Genomic DNA, 12743 nt, shown 5'->3' with positions numbered 1-12743 from the left:
TATCTGTTCTCCGCTATCTAAATGAGTTAATGTACACTTCCTGTTTTTCCAGACTTCTCAACAAACCAGGGAACTGGTTAAAAACAACTAGACTATAGGCTGGTTTATACTAGTTTGAGGCATAACACCAAACATTTATTGACATTTTCAGAACAGGAATTCTCTTACCAGTGGTTCAGCCATGATGATGCGTATCTTGCGTTCTGACAGGGTGGTGAATTTGGCGAACAGGCTTTTGAGGACATACTCGCCCGGCTTGCTCTCGGGGTCCACGGTAACCGGCATTGTGGCAACAGGACCTTTCCGCTCTCCCGGAGCGCTGCTCACTTGGGGGAGGGGGCGCTTTCCTACGGGGGATGCTGAGAACACAAAATGACAATTCTCAATACAGCATTTTGATGATTTGAAAACAATTCGAGTCTTCAGCAGTCTCAGTGAAATTAAAAATTACTTCATGAAATATTGCAGCCTTTATTGTAAATAGTTTATCAATGTGGGTCATTCTCTTTTTAAAAATTGTGTGCCCTCATAATCTTTAGCTAATTTAGCTAAGCCCACTATTTTTCTCATTCAAAATTCTGTTTTACTCTGAAATGCGTCAAAATAGGGAAGTAAAAACGATCGCAACATCACAGACTTGACACTTGACTTGCTGTGCGTCGCTTTGGCTGTGCATGAGTCAAATGTTGTGCTTGGGGTTTGAAGCACAGACACCCATAAAAAAATCAAAACTGTGCTTAAATTCACATAAAAGCAGACGCACCTAGTCAATCAAATGTAATGTAATGTATGAGATCTGTAAGGTTGAGCAGTGCTGTCAATGCTAAATGTCAGTGTTGAAACCTACAGTGAGTCCACAGATCTCCATTATACACTCAGCCCGGGCTGGAGCAGCTGGTGTTTTCATTTTTGGCATGACCATGTCATCAGCCGGTTGGCCGGGGCCAGGGGAGCCCGCGTCATGCGGCTGCAAGGGGTTTCTAACATGTGCTCCCCTTAGAATAAACCCCTGGTACCTCACAAGTCACAGGCTGCAAGTGAACACAAGACCATCTGGATGGAAAAATATATCTTCAGCCAAATAATAGGATCCTGCAACAATATTTAACCTTTGATAAAGTGCCATGTTGGAGCACTGATGCATCGCTGCAGAGTGTCTCACTTAGTAAAAAATAATAATTCCTCCATACAATAGCTATAACATTGTTTCTGCTATTACACTAATTTTTGCAAGATTCACCACCAAGACAAAATGGTTATTGTGGGTTCTAGGGTGTTCTGGGTGGTTGCTTACATACTAGGTCTACTAAGTCTATTAGGAAAGTAACCACAGGTATAATTCATGCAATGACACAAATGATATGAAACAAGCTGGGTTTAGCACTTAGGGTTTTGTTGAAGTAATTCTAACAGCTGACCATGAGCATTTTAGAGATGCAAACTTCAGACAGTTGAGAAATGTTCAGAACGTCAGGCTGAAATTTTGCAGTCGGAAAAATCAGTGTCAGTCCTCCTCAGTACCTGCGAAGTTTAAATTGCACACCCTGTTAATGGGAGTTCATGACCCTGCCAGCAGACTTTCACCACTAGGGTCAAGGTTAAAACAATTGGAATGACAACTACAACAGCGCACCAGTGTCAGAAGCCACTTACGCACTTTTTAGACAAAAACTCAGTTATTTAGCCACAAACCAGCAAACCAAGAACCGGAACGGATGTCAGTTTTAAATGTATTTATGTTAGATTTTAAATCCCTACGTATGGTTGGCTTGACAGTCATCTGCAGATAACATTAGCGCCAGCGTTATTTATGGACAAACGGTGGACGTCAGCTGACAGCTCCAAAGTTGCTATCGAGTCAGATCTGCTGTAACGGAACGAGGAGGGAAGTTGCTGGAAAGAAATTGTGAAATATTCGACTCTCTTTATGAGCCTTGACCGCACCATCAGGAATCCACAGAATGCAACCTCCTTAAATTAAGCGGAGAGAACATGAACACCCACACGTTCACAGACCTTTTGCTTGGTGAAACCTACCAAGGCCCTTGATGAAGCTGATGACGCTAGCCCGACTCCACCGCACGGGAGAAAGCTCCATGGTGCGGTCGCGTGAGTTCCAGTAATCCAACCCAAAACTAGCCCTTCACCACCATTGTAGTTCCATACTTGCCATCTGTATTCCCAGCCTGTCTTTCTGGGCTGGCTCCATACTGGGTAGCCCTATCTTAAGCCACGGACTTGGGATACCGGGGCTTTGCTCTTGGAGTTATGGGAATAGAGGAACACAGCCTTCCTGTGTTGCTCCTCACAGACTTGTGATAAGAGCAAGCCCTAACTGAAGGTCAGGCTGGAATTTTGGCCACAGAGAGAGAGAGAGAGAGAGAGAGAGAGAGAGAGAGAGAGAGAGAGAGAGAGAGAGCGAGAGGGAGGGAGGGTGCAAGAAAAGGAGGGGTGATGTGGGGCTAAATTTAACTTCATCAGTCACACACACTCTTCGAAACCTCAGCAGTCACACACACTTTTCTAACACACTCATTTTTGTTACTGGGGACACACAACAAAAAAGGTTTACTCAAAAATATTTGCAAAGCTAAAAATATATTTGCAGTTCCTAAATGACATGGTGATGTCATGATATTGTCACTGGCAGTCATTATGACATCATCACTGGTGGTCACCAGCATATGTCGAGTGCCATTATTGGGTCATATTGAGCATTGTGTTAAAATGAACATTGTGACTTCATACAGAGCCATTATGACTTCATAATGAGCATCATGACATTATAAAGCGCTGCATTATGACATCAATTGTGGTATTAAATACAATTTTATTATAAATACCTTAAAATAACACAATCCATAATTCTAACCACGCCTTAGAAGAAACAAGCATGTTGGAGTGGAAGTCTTAGAGGTCAATTTTTATATCATCTAATAGCTGAATAATTAAACTTTCTATTGATGTATGGGTTGTTAGGATAGGACAATATATAACAACTGTTTCAAACTCTGGAATCTTAGGGTGCTAATTTTTTTTGCGAAAATTGCTTTTAAAGTTGTCAATCATAGGCACTGTAGCAGGCCATCCACTTACAAAAATAAAGTTTTTATATATTTAGGGTAGGAAATTTACAAAATATCTTCATGGAACATGATCTTTACTTAATATCCTATTGATTTTTGGCATAAAAGAAAAATATATAATTTTGACCCATACAATGTAAGGCTTTTACTAAAAATGTTCCTGTGCTACTTAAGACTGGTTTTGTGATCCAGTGTCACATAGAAGACTCTTTCTCTCTGTTCTACTTTGGCCATCTAATCTTGTTTAATTGTTAATCCATCTTGCTAAAATCATTTGCTATAAATACAGTCTAAAAGGACAATAAGGACAGCTAAAAAGCATACAAAACAATAGAGATAATAAGTGTTAAGGTTAAAAAGAGAGACAGCATGGAGAAAGGAAGATCAGAGGGGTTGGACTAAGATTTGAGTGGATTTGCTTAAGCGAGCACACTGTTATCAGGACAACTGTTCTCCTTTATAGGGTTCAAGAAGCACATGTTTAAAACACAAGGGGACGAATAAACAGGCATTGGACAGTAGTAAACACATCTTTTTCACTTTCAGCTGACAGCTCCACATCTGCTGACAATGCAGGTTAGAAACACACACATAAACACACAGTGCAGAGTGGCAACCCAAGGTTTACTGTAGGACTGTGAGCGGTCATTACCGGAACTGAGGTATACGCTGGTTTAGAAAGGCTTAGCCTTAATGATGTAACATTTCTTACCAGCCCCATAAAGCATTCTGCACCACAATAAACTTAATTACGTTTAAAATCCAAAGAAAATGGATTATTTCCAAACAATTAACTTAAAAGTTGATCTGACATTCACATTCTCATATTTCTGATTGTACTGTATATTAAATGTTGTATTATGGACTGTGACAATATTTTATAAGACAAAGTAAAGTATTTACTAAATGGCATTTTTTATTAGTGGGGTCTGTACTCTTATGTAACATTTAGATTTTGAGCATATACAGCACATACAATAAAATAAATTCCTTATGTAGTAACAGCTTTAGTATTACAAGTATTAAGTCCCTTAATAGTTCAAACAAAAAATATAAACAGCACTCTAAACACTGTATTCCTCCCTGACGCTGTAAATATGAATGATTTGTCGCTTTCTTACATCACCGGGCATATAATGTCAAGTCTTTAGTATCATTTTTAGAAATATCATTTGAGGCAAAAGATAACCTTGAAATTGTGCACACTCACTATACAGTCACACACACAGTCTGCACACTGAGGGATATTGACATGGTCATCACTGCCCTGCACCGCACGCGATGAAAAACAATAGCACCTCCTGGTAACGTCACAAGCCTCTTCTGTCTGCAGTCATTACACAATGCGACCTCTACAGCCAAAGACAATTAAATCAGACAAATGCATCCAAAATTATTATTCCCCATAACATCCTTGTAAATTTGTATAATCCTCAATTAGAATATGTATCACATGATCACAACAAAGCATTGACGGTGTTGCACGTAAACATCCAACATGAAGTGAAACAAACAAATGAAGTCATAAGAAAGGTCATTTTTTAAAAACCCATCACAAGCCATAAAGTCTCTAAGCTGTATTAAGGTACAATGAAGTATTTGTGATGTACAGAGAAGATATAAATCAAAGCAGAGTGTGTATGACAACAAAAGTGTCTTTGGCAAACGATAACTACTCAACTCTGAACACCGTGTCCTGCAGAAAAACCAGCAAACATATCGAGCCGCAGCATGCGTGACTGTTAAACATTGCGTGTGTGTTGAGTCTATACTCACTGCTGCCCCAGGATTTGAGCAGAGACTTGATGCTGATTTCAAAAAAGCCTGAGTCCTGCTGGCTGGCCATGGCTGTGTAGCAGGCTCGGTCGCCGTAGCGACACAGGGATGGAGGGATGAAAGCGGCTAACAGCGTCACATGCTGCAGAACTCTCTCCCTACGCGTCCTGTGTCAGCTCTGAGCACCAACCGCCTGCTACGTCTCTCTCTTTCTGTTTTGCTCGCTCTCCTGCCCCCTCCCTCCCTTTAAAGCACTCACTCTCATCAGCCTCTCTCTCCTCCAATCTGCTTTAAGAGGATTGGCTGGCAGAGAATGAAAGAGAGAGAGAGCTGCTGTTTGTGTCGTCCAGTCTCCCTGAGAAGAGCATCAAGAATACGGGAGAGGGAGGAGGGGTTTGTTTGTTTGTTTACCGCAGTGCTGCCTGGCCAGGTCAGTACAGAACAACCGTACCACGATGTTCTTGTTGGCCACCTTTAGATGTAAATAATGAAATAGTGAACTATCTGTGTTTCACCTATTCTAAAAACACAAGTCAAGAAATTTGCTGTGTCCTTGTGATGCCCTCTACCTATACAGCATGGATATAACCACACAGACATTCAACACTAACACAACAGCCTCACTGCAGCAAGAAAGCTGATATACAAACATCTGGATTTTAAATGTGATGTCTACAAGATTCTGCAAAAAAACACAAGCAGTATCTCCTTGCAGCTTCTGTATCCGAGCAGGGGAGCATGCTAGAGAACTACACAACAGCCACACTCACACATCAATTGACATCATGCGTGTTCGCAGATGGATGATGAGTGAAGAGCAGTGCAGTGTTGGCTTGCTCACCGGGAGACTGCATTTATTTATTTATTTATTCATTTATTTATTAGATATTATTTATTATAATGATCTTGCTTGGTCTATAAACACCATGCACTGTGCTGTGTTTTACCTTTCTGTGTTTTTCTTATTTGCTCCTGTAAAGCTGCTTTGGAACAATGCACATTGTGAAAAGCGCTATATAAATAAAATTGAATTGAATTGAATTGAATGGGATTACATCATCACACCATCTGCTGGCTGACATGCCACACTGCAGCCAAATACTTAAATACACAAGTCACACTCAAACAACAATGGAACAAAATATTATTCTGGATGTTTTAATATGTCAAAGATGGTCGAATAGTTCACTACTAAATGTTTAATTTGGCTAATGTGAAAGGTTCACATTACATCACTGTACATTGCATTAATAATAAGACATCACTGTCTTGTCACTCTTCACGAGAAACACAGATAAACGGCCTTGTTTTGAAATCCTGTGATAGTGATGTCACCACAGGGCAACACTCTAAAACCTCACTAGTCTACATTACATGAGAATCTACTATATTCATCTCTTTAATGTTCAAAAGAAAAAAAGGAGGGAGGAGATTCATTCAGAGCCCATCTTACCAGAACCTGTAGGGCTGGTCTGATCATTTCATCCTATTTTGTGTAGCAACGGCAAATGTGGCAAGAAAATAATGTGGATAAGGGTTAAGATACAGTATGTGATGAAAGTATCCCTGAAAAGTATCTGGCCGCATTTTTGTATTAAAACTTATTAGTCAAAGAAAGAAACATATTAACCATATGGCATATTTATCATATTTTTGCATACTTTATATTGTGACATATCATCACCTACTGGAACAAAAACATAACAGTGTGTTACGTTAATGGCTGATATACATCAGTAAAAGAATGTGATGCCTATCTCTTAGATGTTCAGTCACAGCAGACAGAAACACGAGTTTTGGACGGATAAAAATAAATAGTTTCCATGTGAAAGCAGTTGGATGTCATTTTTGTTTACAGCGGTTGGCAAGCTGCCGGACGTGTTCTCCTCTCCACTCTTTATCTTTCCAGAAATTCTTGTTCTTTCATCTTTGTCTGTTCTTGTTTGGTTCTTTTTTGCCCTACCTACTGATAATCAAACATTCAAAGACACAGGCATATAAAATAAGATTATTCAAGATTTACGTTTTTACAGGTCATTTAGCTAGATCGTCCCATAGGTTTCAGAACTCTGCATCTGATCTGACGAATCTCTGATTTTTAGTACTTGGTTGTCGAAAGAGCACACCCTCAGGTCTTAAAGATATTATGGTCATTACTTGCCAAGCCTTCTACGATGTGAAATTAATTAGGTAACATAAAATGCCTGCCGTTGGCATGTGGGAACATAAAAAGAAAAGAGAAGCAGTAAGAAAGAAAGACATAAACACTACAGTACGTACATGAAAAACTATTTCATAAATAATATTATTAATTTAATGCTTGTCAGTTATATGTAACAATATTCATTCAGCTACATTTTAAAAAGTAATATACAAGTATAAACACCAACACTTTTCCGTTGTGTTAAGTTTATATGTGAAACTGTTTCTAGCAAAAATGTTCCTTAGAAGTCATCTTAGAAGTCTAGGAGATGTTGTTAACTGTTAAAAGTCCCTGTGAAATTAAAAATAACAATTCGTATAAATATCAGTGTTGTTAAAATTCATGTTCCCTCATAATCTTCTGTTCAAATCTAAAAATGCACTTTCGCCCTCTAGTGACTATCCATCACAAATGATGTAAGTTAGACAGCTTGGGCGGAGCATCCTTTAACTCCTCCCCTTCAACTGTCAGTCTGCTGCCAGTTCCATTTCAAAATACATTGGCTGTTTTTATACATCCAATCAATTCGCAGTAAAACGCAAGCCGCACCCACTATTTTTCTCATTCAAAATTCTGTTTCACTCGGAAATGCGTTAGAATACTGAAGTAAAAACGATTGCAACTTCCGGTTCATGGGGACTTTGACTGAAAACCAAACGTCTGACCGCAACGTAACATCACACATTTTCTTAAAATCTGAACTTAATAGTTTATACAGTGCTCCTGTAACTCAGTTAGTTTAGGATTGCGTTGGTAAAACCAGATAACACATTGATCAAATGTATACCTTTAAATACTTGTGTAAATGTTTAAATCTTTTCAGATCAATCAATCGTAGTAGTGCCTTAGAAAGCACCTCTATTGAGTTTTGTTTGAAACTGCTGAAATGAGCAGTGTTCACTCTGGAAGGAGCTTGTCGTATTTGACAATGTGATTGATGGAGCATGTAATTAGTGCAGTGTGTGATAGCTCTCATTGTAAAAACTTTGGCCAAGGATCAGTCACATCCAAACCAATGTGAGAACTGATCTTTATTCTGCAAGATGTGCCACCAAAAAGTAATATTATGAATGAAATTATAAAAGTATGCAACTCACTGGTGATATTAAGTATATTGCTTTAATTGCTTTTTAAATAAAATGTGTATGCACAGCTGCAGCTTGCCTAATAGAGTGCCATAAAAACATCTTACTCTTGACAAAGCACCTCTCAAAGCTTGATAAACAATGTCAGCATTTATAAACAGGAAGGATGTGGAAATAATCAGTAAAAATGAATAATGTCTCTTTCTGGAAGACTTTATTTGTAGTGGTTCGAGATGAGGAGTGTCTCTGTCTCTGAGGATTTTACAGCTACTGGGGAGTCCTCCCAGCTGACGCTGAGCTGTCCCAGCTGCCCAGGGCACATCTCCACGGCAGCTGGGGTCACACCCATCACTTCCTCCACATAGAAATGCTCTCATGGTTCAATCTGACGGGCTGCTACCAACATTCTTTGTTGCATGAAACATCAAAGTAGAAGTTATCTAGTAGACTTTACACCTTTTTTGAATGGTGCCCATGGCCCATTGGAGTGACGAGTAAATAACAACAGAAAGGGTGAACTTTTTCTAAAACTACCAACTGTACTGTCATACTCGGAGTCTCAGACCGTCGGAAATGAAAAAATGAAATATAACAAACAGTTTTAACCACCATCCGTGACCAGCCTTTAATCTATTATTAAACATATTAAGCAATACTACTGTGACATACAAAGGAAGTATGTGGGAAATGACATACAATTGCTCAAAAAGAAATAAGGTGTGACATTTAATTGATAATCCCAACAAAGAGAGGTGTAAGCCTTTTCTTCAAAGTAACAAAATAACACGCCTACTTAAAACAGCACCTGCTCAAAATTAAAATATTCATGACGGGTAATTTAAATGCTGAGTCAGGCCATGTTTTACTACTACATGCACTACATGCATTACTCAAATTCTATATCCACCTGTAACGTAATTCCAACCAAACCGCTTGTGACCAGGTTCGATTCTCAGCTGAAGCTTCACGCTGGTCACGCTCAGATAATCTTTATAAGAAACTCCCAGTATTCCGAGCATCAGTCGGCCTCTGCCAGCTGTTCAGACTCTGGCACAGGGATCATTGACTCATAACCATGCAGAAACTGATATCGGGTTACTAGTCCTATGTCGGCTTAGGGTGCTATACTGATCTGCAGAACCCATGATTTCACTGGATTGGTTCCAATAAGTCAATGATGGGTCATGATACTAAAATTAAATAAGGAGAACCAAGAGAGACCCATTTAAATGATAACACGCACACATCAGCCATCTACACGCTTTCCAAACCTACATGCTCCTTTGCGAAGTTGAAATATATATTGAATGAATATGCAATGATATCAGAATTTCTGTTTTATACCTTGAGAAATACAATCTTATGTAATATTCTCTGCTATAAACCAAATTTGAAAAGCCCAATTTCAAACTATTGCAACTTGACAACAAAGACCTCCTCTTTCTGCGTTCAGCTGGTTTCTCCTTTGATAAAAGATTAGCTAACCATCAGTGAGGCTCTGCGAGGGTCTCAAACACACCTGTTCAGTAAAGCTCTGAATAAGCAATCATGGGAGACACACATGAGCCAGCTCAGCAGAAAACCTCATATAATCCCACTAGGGTTTTTTAGGCTGTAGGGGGTAACAGCCAGGACAATAGCACCAGAGAAAACACGAGAGATCTCAACCACATCTCAAACCTCCGAAACATTTTATACACACCAACTTTCTCTGTCTCGCTCGCTCTCATCTCTCCATAAACACACTACATTTACTCTTTATTTATAATACTTTTAAGATTCGGTCAAGCTCTTTAAAGCCTTGATAACATATATAAACACATTGTAACTTGTTGTGCTTTATTTTTTCAGTGTTTTTCAGTAACACTACACTTTAGATTAGGGTCCAACTCTCACTATCGACTAGTTGCTTATTAGTGTGCTTACTGGCTGTTTATTATTATTGCGTATAAAGCACATATTAATGCCTCATTCTGCATGACCTTATTCTACATCCCTTAATCCTAAAACAACAACCATATAAACAGCAATTAGGAGTTTACTGAGGCAAAAGTCTTAGTTAATAGTTAATAGTGAGAACTGGACCCTAATCTAAAGTTTGACCTGTTTTTCTTACCATAGTTGATTTTGGCTTATTCACATGAAACATTATAGCAAACAATGACTTGGATTTGCATTCGGAACTTCCATCTGCGGTTCTGGATGATTTAAGAGGCTGGTTTAACTAAGGACTAATTAAAACCCAAAATGATCTCTTTCCTGATACTGATGCTATCTCTCATCATCCACATCCACCCTTCCCCCAATCCCACCCTCGCTCGCTCGCGTATGCATGGGAGACCCGGAGGAGTTCAGTCTCGGAGGAAGTCTCTTTACGTCGCTAACTGTGTGGTGGATCTGATGTGGTTATGGCCCTGTCTAACCAAGTCTCTACAGATCAAGCTTTAGATAGCTATCTTTATCTTTGGGGATTTTAAAGCTGATCTTAAACCAGTTTCTCAAAACCAGGAACTAAGTACATGAAACTAGTGTGAAACCAGAACCAGCGAGTTTCAATGAAATCAGCCAGCCCCTCAATGATCTCTACCTTAAGGCTATCAGAATCACAGCACAATGACATCATAGCGTTGTGTCAGAGTTTCGCAAAATGAGCAAATTGAAGGCTGCCGATGGACTGACTGTTCACTACAAATAGGTTACAAAATTCCAGAAACATGAGCCTGAAGTGTTATGTGTGAGGTAAGGATAGGTGTTTACCTCCTGGCGGCACATTAAAGACGAATCACAATAAATCACTCGACTCATGTCATAACACATCACAAAAGCAAATGTCTGTGTGTCTGACTAACAAAACACAACCTTGAGCAGTACCTTCTGTGATGATGGGAATGGTGGGTCTTTTTCTTGGTTGGATCTTCCTGAATTTCCCTTTAAAGTCTGCTGGTGCAAACATATGAATGGAAAGACCAGCCATCTGGACCAAAACAATCCCATCCTGGCTCTGAGCCTCACAAGGGTATGGTTTACCATCCACCACGTCTCCACCGCTGCCGACATTCTCCACGGACATATCCGACACACAGCCGACAAAGAGAGGGACCGCTTTCACCTGCTTTGGATCAGCATGGATATGGATCTGAATTCTGATAGCTCCCGTTAATTATTTTCTGTCCAATCTCATCTCTTTTCTAGTTTTATCTTTTTCTCCCTCTCCTCTGTCTGTATCAGGTGTGTGAGAGCTGAAGTAGGAAGCAGAAACGTGTAGAAGAGCTACTCTGCTTTCCTCAAAGAGGGATGTGTGCTAATTCTCTCACAGGTCCAGGCTGTTTAGCCAGTTACAGCAACACGCCTCAATGGGGCAGGTGTTAGATTACGCAAGACGGACACGCCTCTTTTGAAAGTGAGAGAGAGCCAATGAGAAGGTGGAGATTTGGAGTATGAAGGAGATGATACTTGGGAAGAGTGCTGCTGTGTGTACAGTGTTTATTTTATGGAGAATCAGATTGAGTGAGGAAGATACATTTCCATTGTTGGAGAGAGAAAGCAGGTTGTTCAAAATGACCTGCCTCTGGTTTGCATTAACTAGCTTGTTTAAGACAGACTCCTGCTTGCCAAGTCAAAGATGCTGCTATGTGTCTCTGCATTCTGTAGGTGTTTTCGAAACCGTCGTCAAGGCGCCGCATTCCCCTGAGTTCGATTCCCGAATACTACGTGCTCACAAAACAAACACATCACATACATTATATAAATCACAGACAAAATTTCCATTACTCTTTCCTCTGCATTCTGCTCTTTCTGGTCAGTGGAACTGGTTTTTTTTTTTTTTAGAGTCCTTGGGCGAGGGTGTTTATTTGGACCACCTTTTAATAACATTAAGCTCACAAATACCCACGTTGTTCACTGACCGACAGCCGTTGTTGGTTTTAAGCGCTAACCTTTTGAAGGCCAGCACGGAAACACTAACTCATTCTCCTAGTTGCTCGCACTGATCCTGGCAGACGTTTAGGGCTGAAAGAGCCCGGGAGCTGATGAAAAGGAGCGGGGAAACTGAAACAGCGAGACCGGCCACTCCCTCAAGAGAACACAAAACTGCCCTTTTCTTCAATAAACAACTTTCTGAAATGGATCCAAAGAAGGCCAACGCCTCTTCCCAAGGGCTGTCTTGGAAATTTTTGAGCTGCAGAACTGAGACCTGCACCACCTAAACAAATATTGTCCTTTTACGGGAAATAAACAAAAACAGCGTCTGGCCGCATGAATAGGCTTCCTAATTAAGGCTGTGGCTCATTAGAATTTCCAAGTCTATGAAAGTGGGCAATTCCAGTGTTATGGATGTGACATTTTGCATTATGGATGTGACATAAAAACATTGTTACCAATATACTAAACCCTTGTTGACAGAGTTTAAGCATTAGAAAAATATCAGTCTATGCACAAGTTTCCTATTTTAAAAAAGGGAAATAAACATGCGTTATGGATGTGACAAAAAATGGCTTTTGGAAGACAACAAAATTTGTGTGAATTAAAATCCAAACCTGAAGCAATTATACCAAACAAATGCAGAAGGGATGCCTCTTCACAGAACATAAAATA

The 12743-nt window shown here is 39.8% G+C and overlaps 1 protein-coding gene across 15 annotated transcripts in view; it reads right to left on the bottom strand.

Moving 5' to 3' along the window:
* fryb (furry homolog b (Drosophila)) overlaps positions 1-12743 on the bottom strand; it is a 53115-nt gene that overhangs the window by 35737 nt on the left and 4635 nt on the right. For 7 of the 15 annotated variants that reach the window (XM_057320340.1, XM_057320344.1, XM_057320342.1 and 4 more), the window contains exons 1-2: positions 11022-11454; positions 169-359 (exon numbers count right to left, since the gene is read on the bottom strand). In XM_057320340.1, coding sequence (XP_057176323.1) covers positions 169-359; positions 11022-11220 — 390 coding nt within the window. In that variant the 5' untranslated portion in view covers positions 11221-11454. Of the gene's footprint in view, positions 1-168; positions 360-2037; positions 2278-4862; positions 5075-11021; positions 11456-12743 lie in introns of those variants that run through there. The other 8 variants (XM_057320341.1, XM_057320339.1, XM_057320338.1 and 5 more) reach the window with 5 other exon arrangements.

The sequence above is a fragment of the Triplophysa rosa genome, linkage group LG22 (genome assembly GCF_024868665.1).
Source record: "Triplophysa rosa linkage group LG22, Trosa_1v2, whole genome shotgun sequence".
Classification (NCBI taxonomy): Eukaryota; Metazoa; Chordata; class Actinopteri; order Cypriniformes; family Nemacheilidae; genus Triplophysa; species Triplophysa rosa.
This window is presented reverse-complemented; position numbering and strand designations above follow the sequence as displayed.